Source organism: Eumetopias jubatus, unplaced genomic scaffold (genome assembly GCF_037043125.1).
Source record: "Eumetopias jubatus isolate StellerSeaLion01/CBP00866 unplaced genomic scaffold, mEumJub1_p1.0 scaffold_4, whole genome shotgun sequence".
NCBI lineage: Eukaryota > Metazoa > Chordata > Mammalia > Carnivora > Otariidae > Eumetopias > Eumetopias jubatus.
This window is the reverse complement of record NW_028274810.1, coordinates 6,617,000-6,632,878: the sequence shown is the minus strand read 5'-3', so window position 1 is coordinate 6,632,878 and position 15,879 is coordinate 6,617,000. Positions and strand designations below refer to the sequence as shown.

The 15,879-nt window shown below is 39.8% G+C and overlaps 1 protein-coding gene across 3 annotated transcripts in view; it reads right to left on the bottom strand.

Annotated features, from left to right (window-relative positions):
• Positions 1 to 7,138, bottom strand: part of WARS2 (tryptophanyl tRNA synthetase 2, mitochondrial) — a 99,788-nt gene extending 92,650 nt beyond the window's left edge. For all 3 annotated transcript variants that reach the window (XM_028102090.2, XM_028102091.2, XM_088022315.1), the window contains exon 1: positions 7,043 to 7,138. In XM_028102090.2, coding sequence (XP_027957891.1) covers positions 7,043 to 7,132 — 90 coding nt within the window. In that variant the 5' untranslated portion in view covers positions 7,133 to 7,138. The remainder of the gene's footprint in view (positions 1 to 7,042) is intronic.
• Positions 7,139 to 15,879: the final 8,741 nt, after the last annotated feature.

The window sequence follows — 15,879 nt, the reverse complement described above, 5'->3', positions numbered from 1 at the left end:
GGTCCCTTAGTCATCCATCAGCTTCAGCACTCACCACCTCCCCTCTGCCTGCAGGGCTGCACACAGGTTGACCTTTTAGCTATAGACTGTGTGTAAACAGAACTTCCTACATGCACCTTGGGACTCATGCGTTTAAAGCCCTTATTTTACACACAGTAATCCTAGTGGCAGTAGCCAAATAGAGACATGGAGATAAATTTACAAGACAGCTTTGCTCCTTCTTCGTAATTCATTGAGCCAAACAAGAGTGTAGGAACAGTGACAACAAAGGATGATTTATAATTTCTACTCTGCATGTTACCATGGCAAGATATATAAGTGGCTTTCATGGAACGGATTTAAAAGTTGCAAGGCAGTTATCAGCATATTATCATGGGTAATTTGTTTCAGAATTTAATGGCATTTTATTACAGTTAGGGTATAGACTTTGGAATCAGGCTACCAGGGTTTATATCTTGGCTCTAACATTTGCTAGCTATGTGACCTTGGGTGAGTCATTTAACCTCTTACTATTCTAATCAACAAAATGGGGTTCATATTGGCACAAACCTCATTGGGTTGTGACGATTAAATACACTAATGCATGTCAAGTGCTTAAAACCATGCTTGGTACATGGTAAGCATAAATGTGTGCTAGTATCACCTCCTCCATCATTATTGTGTTTAGAATAACAATTGTGTTTACAATAACACTAAATGATTTCAATACAAATTTGAAAATAACATCCATTGAACTAAAACTTTAAAGAATACCGATATTTACTTAGATTCATCATCATTACAACTGGTTAAAAAAACTGGAAGACACAATGAGAATGTAATCAGTGAGTCAAAATTTTAGATGACTAGTGAAACTTGGTATGCTGCACTCAAGATTAAAAGAATATGTGAAGCATTTTGGAGATTACAAAGTGTTATATTATAACAGGATATTATAGAAAATAACAGATTCTATTTGAAAATGTTATGCTTTCAAATACCCTTAATGAAAAATCTACAACTATCATCCTAAAAACCAGGATAAGAAGCAATGGAACCAAAGTCATTCATTCAAGACTCTGTCCACAGTGGACTTGCCCGGCCCTATAGTGAGTCCCAGCCAGAACATCAGGACAGGAATGCAAAGGAGAAACTGACAGACCTGCATGCTAGCTGGTGTGCTGCCTGAGGGCAAGGGATTGAGAAGCAGAAGCTGTGAGCATCTCCATCGGTTAGAAATCAGGGTGGCTTAACTTTGCCTTTTAGGAGACCAAGGGGGCAGTCAAAAGGCAGTTCCTTAGCCAACCAGAAGTAGGTTCAATAGATACCAGGATGACTGTGTGCCATGAAAGAAAGAAGTTGTAGATGAATTTTGGTAAATGGCTAGACGCCCAATAGAACTTAGATGTCAGGGTAGTGTGAAGACCTTGATATGACCTTGATTCATTCAGTAAGCAGGGACGTTAAGAAAAAGGGTTATGCCTCCTACTGGGAAAAAAAAGATACGGTATTGCTAAGAAATGATATATAGAGAAAACCATAAATGCTGGAGCAGAGTTAAATTAAGTCAAGCTGGAGTCCCTGTAGCACCTTCTGTGCCTATAAATTATCTCTCTGCATCTAGTGTCTCAACCTGCAGAGCAGCTTCCATCCTCCATAAGTAAATGGCTCCTGTGGAAATTCAAGAAGAAGCCTTAGGCCTCATATTGCAGTCTTGAAAAGAGAAATTCCTGAACCCTGAGGGGTAGCGGTAGAATGGAATCAAGAGCAGAACTGGATAAGTGTTCTTTTTGAGGAGGCTAGAGGCCAGGTTAGTTGTAATAATGACTGAGGGAATCCACAGAACAATCTTTGTGCACAAAGATGAGCATATTATGCAGAAGTAAGCTGTGTTTAGAGAGAAGGAAAGAAGGAAATTGACTACTATTATCTGCAGTCCTTGTGCAGCGTAAGAGAAATAGAACATATGTTGCATTTTATTGAAAAAATACACACATATCAAAGTGAATACTCTCCAACTACTTATTTTCAGGGCAGCTCCTCGAACATAATTCATCCATCATATGTGGTCCTCAGCCAACAAACTTACTTGGATATGTTAGGAAGCTGAAGTATTTTTCAAACGTCATCATAAAAAATTTAAGATTGTGTGGCACCATCTCCTGGGCCACTGTGTGTGGAGGGAGGGTGGTATGGGGGGGGTGGGGGCGGTGAGGTCAAGCAGGCAGGGCTCTAGCTACTCTTCTATTCCTGAAATCAGAAAAGCTCTGCTTTTATGTTTTATCTAACAGGGATTGATACAAGACTTTATTTGGTAAGAGAACACCACTGGTCAGGTGGAAAAAGCACAGACGAAGCTGAATCTGAATCCTGGTACCGCCATTTACTAGCTCTGACTTAGGAAAGTTACCTAATCTTTCGGAGCCTTAGTTTCCTCTTTTATAAAATGGGTAGAATAATATTTACAGGATAAGATAAAGTGTGTATAGCACATAGCACAGGGCCTTAGCACTGATAGCTAAATGTCCGTTCCTTTTCTGAAAGATAGGGTTATGTATGGATATAGGCTTAAATCTATATACTTGTGTAAGGCTCTGCAGATAGTTCTTTTGTAACCTGCAGCCATGCAACAGGTAGACTGAGAAAGGATCTCAGGGAGCAGCCTTACTCTCTTTAGCATTTCCTGGCTATGGATGCCAGAATAGTTTCTAGCAAAAATCCTCAGCATCTACTCACTGTTCCTCCTCTATATTTTCATCAGTTACCATGAGTAGTTTCCATTATCTACTCAAATATAGTTTTAAAAATTATTATTTCTAATAAGCTAAGTCAGTTCGCAAGGAAAACCAATCTAAAGAGGATTTTAAGTGAATGGACTCCTAGGCTGATTGAGCTTAAATGGGGCATTCGAGTGGGTCCATGCAACACCATTTAAAAAAAGCACAGAGATGAAATAGCCCCCTCAAACCAGCCCAGTTATTGTCTTGCAAAATGATGGCTACAGAAGCTCCTGATAGCTCTCCATGCTGATTAGCTCTTGGTGCAAGTTGGATGGACAATACATAGCAGACAAGCTAAAGGAAAAGTCACTGGGAACACTTCCCCATTTTAATGTCATTAAGATCACAGAAACCTATAACAACAAATATTAATTGCAAAATAGGGAAGGAAATCCCGATAGTAAATTTTACCATCCTAATTCCACAATTAATTAGCGTTGTGATTTTAGGCTAGTTACTTAAAGTCAGTTTCCTCATGATTTAAAATCAGGTATTGATACCTGCCTTAAAGCCTTGTTATGAACAGTCTAGTCTCTCTTTGGTGGTATTCTTGCCAAAATCCATAACCTAATAACGAGAAAACATCAGACAAACCCAAATTGAGAGACATTCTAGTAAATAATTAACCAATCCTCTTCAAAAGTGCCAAGGTCATGAAAGACTGAAAGTGCCATAAATTGGAGGAGACATGACAGCTAAATGCAACACGGGATCCTGGATTTGATCCCAGACCAGTAAGAGACTAGTGGAAAAACTGGTGAAACTTGAAATGGGTCTTTAGCTAGTATTGTTCCAAATTTATTTCTTGGCTTAGATCACTGTATTATGATTATGTAAAAGGAAGCTTGGTGAAGGATGTACAGGAAAACTGTGTAGTAATTTTGCAACTTGGTAAATCTGAAATTATTTTAAAAGAAAAAAAGTTAAAAAAAGGAGCAATTGTTTGAAAAGCCTAGTCATGAGAACTGAACACAAGAACAATTTAATACACTGCCTAGTTTTGTTTTTTGTTTTTGTTTTTTTGGTTTTTTGGGTTTTTTTGCAGGGATGATTCCTTCATCTAATGGCTAAACTTGGTAGCCATTAACATTGGGAACGGTTTGCTAATATTGGCCACACCCAGCTTGGGACAGCTAACAGTAAAGTGTGTTGTTCAACTGCAACATAATGTGGACATTTTACACTGAATGATTACAAATATTCTTGCAAAAGTCTACTAACCATCAATATTTTACTCTTGGTACAACACCATCATAAGTTAGGGCTTCAAGAAGGGTCGATTCTATGTTTGGCCAATGATGACAGGCTTAAATTTACCTAATGCCATCAGTATTTAAATGTAGCATGTCAAATCTTCATTCCTCTGACTCTGTGACTACTCTCATCTTGTCAAATGTCAACAGTTTTTTGCGAGGTAACACCTGGCAAAATAAACCGCTTTCACATAAATTGTAGACAGCTCACAATGAGTACGGCTTGAAACACTGTCATTCCTGATTTTTCTCTATTTTTTATTTTAAAGTTGAGCCCATCTCTAGCCTTGAGGGGCAAAAGCCTGCCTTTGAGATAACTAAACGTCCTCAATGCCAACCTTATTACTCAAGATTTTTTTTTAAAGAAAACATTAAAATAACCCAGGAATCACAATACTTTATCAGTCATAGTTTCCAACACAGCACTGCTTTGGCCCACCCACTTTTGCCTCTCACCTCAAGGAGTAACTGTGTAACCAAACTAGCAACAAGCAACTTGTCTATTTCTTAGTTTTTGATAGAATCATCCATATGATAAAATTATATTTTCTGTTAGACTATACTCTTGCAAAATAATTTTTGTTTTCTACAAAGGTTATGAGGTATCATAAAAACGTCTAATGCATCTGGTTTAAGAATCCAATTCTTCCTTCACATATTTCTGCATCTGTTCACAAAAATCGCTTTGACTTCAAAGGAAGCTTTTCAAGAGAAAAAGAAAATACATACAGGAAAAGTACCCATAAATTTCTAGTCCTTTTCTAAGGCCATTTTAATAATAGCACTGTGGGACAAGTATCTTTTTAGGTCTTTAGAGATCTAAAATATCACAGATGCTATTAATGACTATGCATTTATATGGAGATTTATGCTTTAACACTTTATTCTGGGTCTAAAAGTGATATATCTTCAATTTTGAACATGTGGAAAATACAGAAAGCTTAAAGAAGAAAACTTAAGTGACTTTTAATCCACTATTCAGGAAGACCAAAGCAAAACAAAAAAAGTTAAGGCTGGTTGTTTCCTTCCAGCCTTTTTTTGTGTGCATATATTTATGTAAATATTTATTTACAAACAATATTATAATTACACTATGAAAACAATTCTGTATCTTTTCTCAGTTGGTCTTTCAAAAGACTGTATTTGTCTTTCAAACCATCATATTTAATGACTGAAAATTACATGTAGATTTATACTTTAAAAGAAATGCTCTCACTTTTATTTAATTTCTATTCTACTCAAAGATAAATTAAAGTTTTGGAAACACTAATCTGTTCTGGAAATTCTACATTAGCAGAAACTGTCTAGATTAGCAGTTGATTAATCTTAAGATAACCATATTCATTAATTCCACTGAACCAACACCAGAGTTTTAAGATATTTTTTCTTAGCATTTATAATAATTTAGTGCCCTAAAATTCCCTGGGTAATCATTAGTAGGCTCTAGCTTATTTTCCTTTTCTCTTTGATTTTTCTATTTCTCATGACATCCTCACCTCTTAGGTTTGGAAAGAGAGGAAGTTTGGATCTAAGGTTTAGTTACTTTGGTACCACAGGTTTTAATATGCTATTAGCTAGCTATAAAACAGTAAACAGCCAATTCTGGTTGTGCAGAATCAAACCTTCAAACTTCAAAAAGAGGAAGTAGTGAATGGATTTATCTAATTTCGAATCAACTCTTACCTAACATTGATGCCTGAAATTTAAAATAACGTTTAAGTAGCTGTTTTGTTGACAAAGAGCTCTCTGGTATTTCCTTTACCCTTAAATGAATCTTGTGAGGCCCATATCAATGAGGAAAACTTAAGTACAGAACATTAAGTCATTTATGAGATGACAGGAAAAACAAGATAAACTCAAATCTTGGTTTTCACAATTAATCTCATTGCTTTACTTTGGCTTCATAATCATGGAGCCACAGATTTTCGAAAGCTTGAAGGAACATTAATAGGTCAAGCAATCCCACCCCTCCTCCACCCATTTTGCTAAAGAAAATAAATCCGGTGAGATTGACTTGCCATGTCACACAGCTAGCAAGTGTCAGACAAATCTCTTGACCTTTGATTTCCTAATTTCAAGTCTAGTGCTCTTTCCAATATACCAGTTACCACACAAAATCCTCACACCTATGCATTTTGACCACGAATATGCAAGGATGCCAAGAAATCACCTAGTAATCACAGAATCTTAAGTTTCTTCGTAATTCCCTGAAGATATGTCCCAAGAGAAGTACAACAAAGTGCCTACCACCAAGATCGCACTTGGAAGACATTCAGTAAATGTCTGAATGAGTTAAGTAAATATCTAAATGACTGAAAGGTGGTATTTTTACCATGGGGGTAAAATTCTAAATACTGACGGGGTGGGTTGAAGCCGGTGTCCAAGCCCTCAGCACGACACGGTAACGGTGACAGCAGTGCTGCCAGGCGCAGGACAGGACGACGCATTTTGGCAACTTGCTGCAATTCCCTCACAGAGGGAGGTCTATGCAGGTCTACCTTGGGGAATGAGGAACCAGAGTGTAAGACTCACTGACACTTGACACTGAAGTGCCGCCCTGCCAGAATGAGGAGGTCAAGTGGCTGCTTGGACTTAAATCGTCCAATTCCTCACAAGACCTCCTCTCTAATTTCTCCGCTGGCCCCTCAGAAAGGAGGGTGAAATAGTTATGGGACCACGAGAAGGCGGGCAGCCCGGGAAAGACCGGCCCTCTCTGATGGGATAACTTCACACCCGACTTGGCTTCCCGCGTTGCCTGGCAACAGCGGCGGTGTCCCGCTCTCAGGGAAAGAGGCAGAGGCCAAGTGGGCAAGCGGAGGCGCGCTCCTCCCACCACGGCGCGTGACATCATCGCGCGTCCTTGCAACGTCGCCACGTTCCGAGTAGGGAGGCAGTCTTAGGAGACCTTAGGAGAGAAACGACTCGGTATTCTCTAGAGAAAACGGGAGGAGAGAAACCAGTCGAGGGAGGGGAGACGAGAAGGACCTAGCGGGATGCGAAGCCGGCGAGAGAAAGGCTAACTATGGTTACCTGGGGAGTCTGAGCCGCTTCGGGTCCTTTATGAAGTGCCCGGATGAAGCTCCAGCACCCACGCGCCTTCCGCATTGAGCGCATCGCCATCTTGAGAGAGGCGGAGCCGAATTGACTTGAGTGACGTCTGCCCAGAGAGCCAGTCCCTGAGTCGCAGCGGTTTTGCTTGCTGCGTAAGCGCCCCTGTCTTCCGGGTCGGCCTCTGTGCAGCTGCGTGCGGGAGTCCGGTCTTTGCAGAGCAGGTGGGGACAGGAACGGGGTGGGGCTTGGACCCCTAGGTTTTGCGGAGGCTTCCGGGTGGGAGAATCTCTTTCGGCGATATTGGTAGCAGCGTTTTAGACCGGAAGAAAGTCAAGTAAATTGTCTTTCGGATTCTAGCCGTCCAGAGGCAGCTTTTAAGAAGTCTTTAGGAATGGGGCCTACCCAGTCCTGTTAGAGCGCAGTAAGTGGTCCTTTGAGACTTAGGTGGCCTTATTAATTCATTCGATCTACAATCGATCTAGGTTTGTTAAACCCTACCATCTGCTAGGTGCTGAAGGTGCAAAGACACCTATCTTATACGGCCTAGTGCGTAGCAGGCAAATAAATAATGCACTGTTTTAGGCGTTATAGAAGCAAACCCCAAGATTGGGGAAGAGTGCTGGTTAAGATTGTGGCGCTTAAGCCTGGTCCAAGGCAGGCTTCAGAAGGTGATACTTGATAGAAGAAATTGTTTGCATTTTGGGTTAAATTATGAGAAGAATTAACACTACTCCTGCTTCTGCTACTGCCCTCAGAAAGCTCCCAGACAGAAAGGAACCTATCAGTAAACATATTACAGGAAGAGATTAGTCAGAATTCTTTATGTGTTTTCTTGTGTTTATCCATTGAACAAATACTGAAAATTAACCACATTTCCACAGGGAGAGGTAGAGATACTCTTAAAGCAACTGAAAACCTAACAGGTTAAGACAGAGTTTGTGAATTAAAACCATACATTAAAATCGCTTAAGAGTGGGTTTTTTGTACTGGTGAAATTAAAGCGCAATTGGTGTAATGCAGAAATAAACGGAAGGAATTAGAAGGATGAAGGCCAAAACAAAACAAAACAAAAAAAACTGAGAAAATCAACTGTTACTCTTCAACAAATCAGTTGAGTTTGGTTTTGTCTCGTAAGTTTGAGGTGTGTGCTGTAGTTCCAAATGTGATGACCATTAAGTAGGTCTGGAGCCCAGGAGAGAGATCCAAATTACAAAACACATGGTAATTGAAAGTAAGGAACTCTTTGAGACCACTAGGTAGAATCTATGGAATAGAAATGGTCAGATGATGGAAATTAAAAGAAGTAGTCCACAGATATTTTAAACCCCAAAAATGTGGTCTTTACTGAAATCCAGCTAAGAGGCCTTGCCAGTGGAAGTGATAATTGATCATTATAAAAATGCACAGTGTCCCTTGTAAACATGCCTAAATGTTTTATACTCATACATACAGCAAAGCATTAAAATAGTTTTTTACAGATATATTATTAATTAAATTAAATGACCCTAGGAATTAGTAAGGTTACACTTCCGACATGCTCAGCCATCTGGATTATAAGATAAAACCTAGCAATAAAAGGAGGGTTACAGCAGAAAGCTGTCACAGGCCTGCCTACTTTATTTCCTCAAGCAGTAATTTTAGTCTCTTATCCACAGTGACTCACATGACTGATAATATTTCCATGGGAGATATTTCCAAGGCATACTCCCACTGAAGAAGGTATATCCGAGCACAAGTGGAACAACTTCAATATCTGTATTTTTTGAAGTACATTATTTTCAAAGTTAGAAGTAAGAAATTGTTTCCCATCACAGTGGTGACCTGATGACTGTTGAGCATCACTCAGCCAGCCAGGTTGCTCCTTGGACAAGGACTATTTTGTATTTCTTATATTTCTCCCAGCATCTAATATAGTACTTTCCACAGAGCGAGCACATCTTTTAAATCTAAATTTTATTTTGACAAAGTATGTAACTAATTGTCAGAGTTGGTATGTTTTTAACATCCAGGAGAAAGCCGACCGAAAAGACGCTAGACTTATTTAAAGCAAGCTAGTTTCCTCTGCCTTTGTCCTTTTTTACAATGGCATTCTGTAACCTTTTGGCATTAAGAAAGTATCATGAAAAAGCTCACCATTGTGTAAACTCACCATCTTCTGCTCTTCTAAGAAGTGCATTACAATCAGGATATTTTAATGAGTATTTTTTTAAATGTTAATCCTGAATCTTCAGGAAAAATGTGTTATTCAGGGTATCTTTTAATGAAAAATTGTATAATACACTTTTGAAATGTTTGCATACAAAGTGATTAACATTTTAAAAGTTTGCATAATGCAGGAATAGTTTGGTTACATGAGAAGTTCACTTGTGGAATATTTCATTTCCAAGTGTTTTTATGTGAAGTATCACCGTATTTATTGGCAGTATTTCACCACTGCTATTATTTGGTAAGCCAACGAACTTTAGTAAAATGAGATATAAATGTTGTACTTAAAGCAGACTTTAGATACAATTTAAAAACCTGTATAGTACTATACTTACGGCATGCACTGTATGTCTACAGATGTTCGTGCTTACAATTTTGAAAACTTGTTTAAAATTTGATTTCTCATCAACGCTTTTATTTTATAGTAAGTTCTGGTAATTTTGCTCTTTCCTTAACATTCCCTGCAAATCCCATCTTGCTTGAAACAATAGATTAAAACCAGACTGGCAGTTGGGGAACGCTTTCTATTGCAACCATGTGTGTCAGAAGAAAGGATTAGGTTTCCTTGTCCAGGAACATCAAGGGGAACCTCCACCTCTGCAGACACACCTTTATTCCTTGGTAATGGAGAGTTTATATCTAGTTAGATTTAAATGGGATAAGGAAAGAGTTTAAATCCACTCTTAGCTCTAGTAGTATAATCAGCCCTCAAGTCTCAAAGTATCTAATTTTGTTTCTCTAATTTAATTCTAAGTGTCGGGTTGGTATTAGATGCTGATCAAGGTAATGGAGAGTTGCCCTACACATTTATTCACTTAAGGAAGAATTTTGCAGACTGCAAAGACTAGATGGCATCTATGTTCAAAACTACTTAAAGCACAACCCATTCACCTCTGACCTTTCCTCTATATTGAATATGTTTTTCAAATATAGAGGAAGAGATTCCATAGTGGAGGTAGACCTTTCTCTTCGTAATTTGGGATAGAGCCATGCTATGTTATGCTGGACTCAATTCTAAGGTCCTAAATCAAAGTGAGACAAGAGTCCACCCTTGAGTGAGATCACTTCTGAGTGTCATTAAAGTATGCAGGAAACCATAATAATAACTGGGAGATTATTTCTTTCTCCTCTCCCACCTTTGGCTTAATTCTAGTTCTGCCCCTCGTTTCATAAAGCAATGAAAGTCATCCAAAGATACTAAGTACTTTGACAAAAATCACAGAATGAATAAGAGCCGGTTAGAAAGAATTATAATCTCCAGACAAAGGCTCTACATTAAGTGACACCACTATAAAGTGAAGTAGGTAAGGCTAGGGCTGATCCAAGGGCAAGGTTTCACCTAAAGGCACATATTTGTGTCATGCTTCCAAGTCAAGGCGACTAAATGATTTTTAAAGGGTTGATGTACTCATCTCTCCACCCCTAACATTAAAAAGGTGCTGTCTTTCCCTAGCAGTTTTTGGGGAAGTGCATATTATATCATCTTCTTTGTGTGAGAATAATAAGCAGGAGGCCTATCTGGTCTTTGGGAGAGGTGCTTAGGGGTGTAAGGGAGGCATTGCTATCATTTTTTTCCTGGAAGCTGCCATCTAGCAAAATTAAAGGACAGGCTGCCTGTTGTGGCTAGCAAAACAGAATTTTTCTCAGAGCATCTTTTCCTTAAAATTAGGGGCCAAGGCCATAGTTTCTTCCAAATTCGACTTTTTACCTTAAGGACTGTCTTTCCCACTTCACAGTTGGGGGTGGGAGAAGGTGAGGATGGTGGAGAGAGAGCCTACGTAAGGGTATAATTTGCATGCGTTGCTCTTCAGAGAAGTGACTCCATTACTTGTAGAGTCCTTAGCGTGGGGTACCAGGAAGAGGATTGATTATATGGGGATGGTGCAGGCCCAGGAACTCCTGTTCATATTTAATCTTCCTCTCTATACTTTTTTTTTTTTTACTCCTGTTTCAACATCAGAGTACAGGTCTTCAAAGAAGACCGAGAATTGCTCCTGTAAGTATGGATCCAGAATGGGGGAAATAATTTTCTAGAAATGTAGGAGACTACTTTCAGTATTTTCTATCCCCATCGTTCACCCTCAGTCTTAGGACACATGTTCCATGGAAGAAATGGAGCTTAGAAATTAGCAAATTAAAGTTTTGGAAGAACATTTTACTTGTTGTCTCTCTTTGCATGCCGTATCTGTTCCAGAAGGTATGGCCCTGAAGACAAAATCTACATGTTACCTGCACACTCATTCTGTTTTTAAATCACCACCCTTTGCTTCCAGCTACTTCATAGTGGGTGAACAGGCTTTCCACTTCTGAGTTTATGTTTTACAAAAAGAACTAAGTCTCAACAAAGTTTCTTGGAGTGTCTTCCAAATAGGTTCCTTTCTATGTTGTCTATGTAATCAAACTCCCTTCCCACACTCTGTCTCTCTGGTGTGATGCTAGGAACAACCGGAAGTGAGACACAATGCTTAGATTTTGATCTTTCTTAAAAAACAACATGAAAATATTGATCTCTCCGGAACGAGAGAGTGTTAACCTCATTGTCTCAGTCAAATATCATCCTAACCAGTTAGATTCTGTTGGACTTTTCCAAAACCGACAGTTGCAGTCATCTGTGATTTCTTCACTTTTTGTCCTTAATAAGTAGAAGTGAGCATGAACTCAGAGAAAATTTGTATGCTGGCCACATTACTGATCTCAGTGAACCATTTAACCTTCATGTGCCTCTTTTTTCATATCTGAAAGTGAGTAAAAATAGGAGGGCTACAAAGAAAATGAAAACACTAATTTGAAAAGATCATCTGTACCCCTATGTTTATTGTAGTATTATTTATAATAGCCAAGATATGGAAGCAACCTAAGTGTCACCCGATAGACAAGTGGATAAGGAAGATGTCACACACACAAACACACACAGACACACAGGAATATTATGCAGCCATAAAAAGGACGAGATTTTGCCATTTGAGACAGCATGGTTGGACCTAAGAAGGTATTACGCTAAGTGAAGTGAGTCAGACAGAAAGACAAACACCATATGATTTCACTTGTGTAGAATCTAAATAAACAAATGAATAAACAAAAAGTAGAATCAGACCTATAAATACAGATAAACTGATGGTTGCCAGAGGGGAAAAGGGTTGGGGGATGGGCAAAATGGGTAAATGGGAGTGGGAGATCTAGGCTTCCAGTTATAGCATGAATGAGTCAAGGAACTAAAAGCACAGCATAGGGAATATAATGATTGATACTGTAATAATGTTGTGTGCTTACAGATGGTAGCTAAACTTGTGATGAGCATAACATAGTATATAGAGAAGTTCAATCACTGTTGTCCACCTGAAACCCATATAGTGTTGTGTGTCAACTATACTCAAAAAAATTAAAATAGGAGGGCCAGAGGAGATACATTGTAACTCTTGTGGTTCTAGGAACTAGTTTCTGTTTTCTCTCAGATTCATTTAGAGTTGGAGACATAGGTATTAACAGTCAGGATCCACATTTCAGAGCACATCCCCTGACCCCATGTCCATGGCAGATATTGACATGCAGATATTGAGAAGGGGCCTCAGAATTTTCCCAAGACTGCTCCAGGCAGCTACTCTCCATCAAATAAAATGGGCCCTACTTGTCATCCTGTCACAGCCGGGTTAGGTTTATGAAAAACAGAATATGAAACTTTTCTCACCTAACTGTGACCACGAAATGGCTCTCCACACATCTTTTTTTTTTTTTTTTTTTTGAGAGAGCATGCACGAGTGTGGGGAGGGGCAGAGGGACAGAGAAAATCAAGCAGGCTTCATGCTCAGTGTGGAGCCCGACATGGGGCTTGATCTCACAGTTCTTGAGGTGATCCCCTGAGCCGAAGTCAAGAGTTGGATGCTTGAGTGACTGAGACATCCAGGCGCCCCTCCACACAGCTTTTCAGAGGGTAAGCAAGAAGAACATCCTGACCCATTATTCTTCCTAGCTGCTTTAGGTGGCAGTTCACTTAGTTCCCAGTCATCTTGTTTTTGTTATTTCTCAGAAGTATACTCATAATTTTGTAATTGGCAGTCACAGTGATTTATGTGACAGCTGCTAACCCAAGAGTTGGAGGAGAGGGTTATCCAGCAGGTGCTGTGATCTTAGGGGAGGAAGGTAGCCAGTATCCACCCACAGCCTGGAAGGTGTGGGGAATGTGGTGGATGGGGTGATGGCATAGGGGCAATAGCCCTGCCTCCCTCCTCTCCCATCCCCTGATCTGATCTTTTGGTTCCTCCCATTCGCTGAACCTCAGGACAAAGGAACATGATTTATCTGGTCCATAAAGGTCAGTCCTTCTCCCTCACCCCACATCTCCCACAAGCCCAGAACAGGCTACAAAACGGTGGCAGGGGATCTGGAAGGCCAAATGGAAAGATTCAGTACAGAGCTACTATCCATCTACAGAACTAGAAATCCAACTCTGAAAAAATGATAAAAATCTAAATCTTACTAGGATAGCTTTCTAACCAGGCATTGCGTTTGAAGGCAAGACTATGTTTTCATCTCTGACCTAGCAGACTACTTGGGACATCAGAGGAGGCCTCAATAAATGTTGGCCGATTGATTAAATGGACAAATAAACACATGTGAGGAGGAAGAGGGAGATGTGCAGTGGGATATTTTAAATACAGTGCAGGGAATTGGGGGAAAAAATTTAAAGCCTAAAATAAGCCCTGGAAGCATTTTTAAAAATCTCTGATATATGCCTGCTTTCTTGTGGTTTGCTCTTTCCACTAAAAAGCAGAATGCATAAAATATTCTGATTAGTTGAGGGTTATTACTTAGGTTCCAACTAATGTTTTATATATAAATCTAAATTACTGCTTTTCCTCCATTCCTCTTCTCTTTCTGTTCAGTCGAATCCCTGTGGGAGGGAGAAACATTCCTGTGGTGGGTAAAATAATTTCTATGGAAATTATTCAAAACACAATTTCTGTAAATACTATGTGAAGATATGATTTATTTTTGGATTCAACCCTCATGCTTGCATCATCTCCGTATTTATCATCAAGCTGTTTGCCAGTATCTCTTCTTAAGGATCTGTCCGTATCGGTTTTGCATCTAAGAAGATGAACTTCCATCAGGAGGGTTAAAGCACTGGGAAAAAAGCGAGAAGAAATTGTGTTCCAGTAGACAATGAATGGGTGTACTGAAAAGAATACTGGATTTTATGCCCAGTTCTGACTCTGCTATAACTAGCAGAAGTGACACTGGAAAGTGCTTAACCTCTCAGCCTGCTTTTTATGTGAAAAAAAGATGGGAGTGGTTGAACCAGCTGATTCTCAAGTCTCCTTCCAGCCCTTAATAAGCTTATGCTCATGCAGGGACCTCGTTTTTAACCAAGGATCTCCTGGTACTTTGGCTGATAGGATGAAACATGCTCCCGTTTTGATAGATGATCCAGCCGGGACCTCAATGATTCCCTAACTATTAATTAAATAATTAATCATTATGCTACTAATAATAATTATTATAACTATTAATTATTATTCCGCACTGTTCATGTGTGGAAGACCCAGAAACTGTCTTGGAGAACCTGGTGTTGGAGGTATTGAACTGAAACGTGACTAACTTGAAGAGCGGATTGTTAGTGAGGAAACCATTAGATAGTAAATTAAAAGGAAACGTGGAATAACGCATCTTCTAATAGTACCTGCATCTCTGGGGTGGGGGGCAGTTTGGCAGCTAGTGCCTGGGGAGAGAGCCTGGAGGTAGAGCAAGAACTGGAGGAGAAGGGTTCAGTTAACTCTGAAGTTTGCCGGTCAAAAGTGCCATTGCTCTGTTCACACTATTTACTCATTCAAAAATCGTTTACTGCCTGCTTACTGCATGCCCATAAAACTGAATCACTAAAAAGGTGATCTTGTGTCACCATAGGCACCACATATGATACTTCCTACAGTTACCATGTGTATCACCTTCTTTTCTTGACTATAGTTTCTTAGTTCCCACTCTGAAAATTTGGAGAGAAGGACCTGGAAAGGCAGCATTCTATCCTTAACTCCTTCTCCACCCCCCTGCCTCCCATCCTTCCTTCCTTCCTTCCTTCCTTCTTCTTTCCCATGCTTATTGACCCCCTACTATTAACCTGGGACTGTCTAAAGCACTGGGATCCATGAAGGATAAAGATGTGGATCCCACCTTGGGGAATCTGAGTACTGCAGGGAAGATTTCTTGTCAACCTGTTAAAACACAACAGGGGAGGTGCCGTTCTAGAGCATGCACATGGTAGTGTGAACTCAAGTCCCCCATTTAAAAAAAAAATATTAGCAACTAGAAGACTCAGTGTGAGTCCACAGGGTCACTGACAGAACAAGGATGCAGTTCTTAGGGTCTGTCTCCCAGTCAACACGCACAGCTCCTACACCAGCCCTGGCTACCCTTAGCAATTACCTCGTCACTGTCAGTTACCCCCTCAGTAAGAGCAAGACCTCCATGCCGAGGGCACAGAAGTTCACACGAAATAGGACTGCTTTCTCCTTGAAGAACACCATCCCTTCAGAGCTTAGGTTATTCTTCTTATCCTAGAAGTGCTTGGAGATCAAAGAGGGAAGGAAAAAGAAGGGGTCTCTAGCGCCGACCTTTTG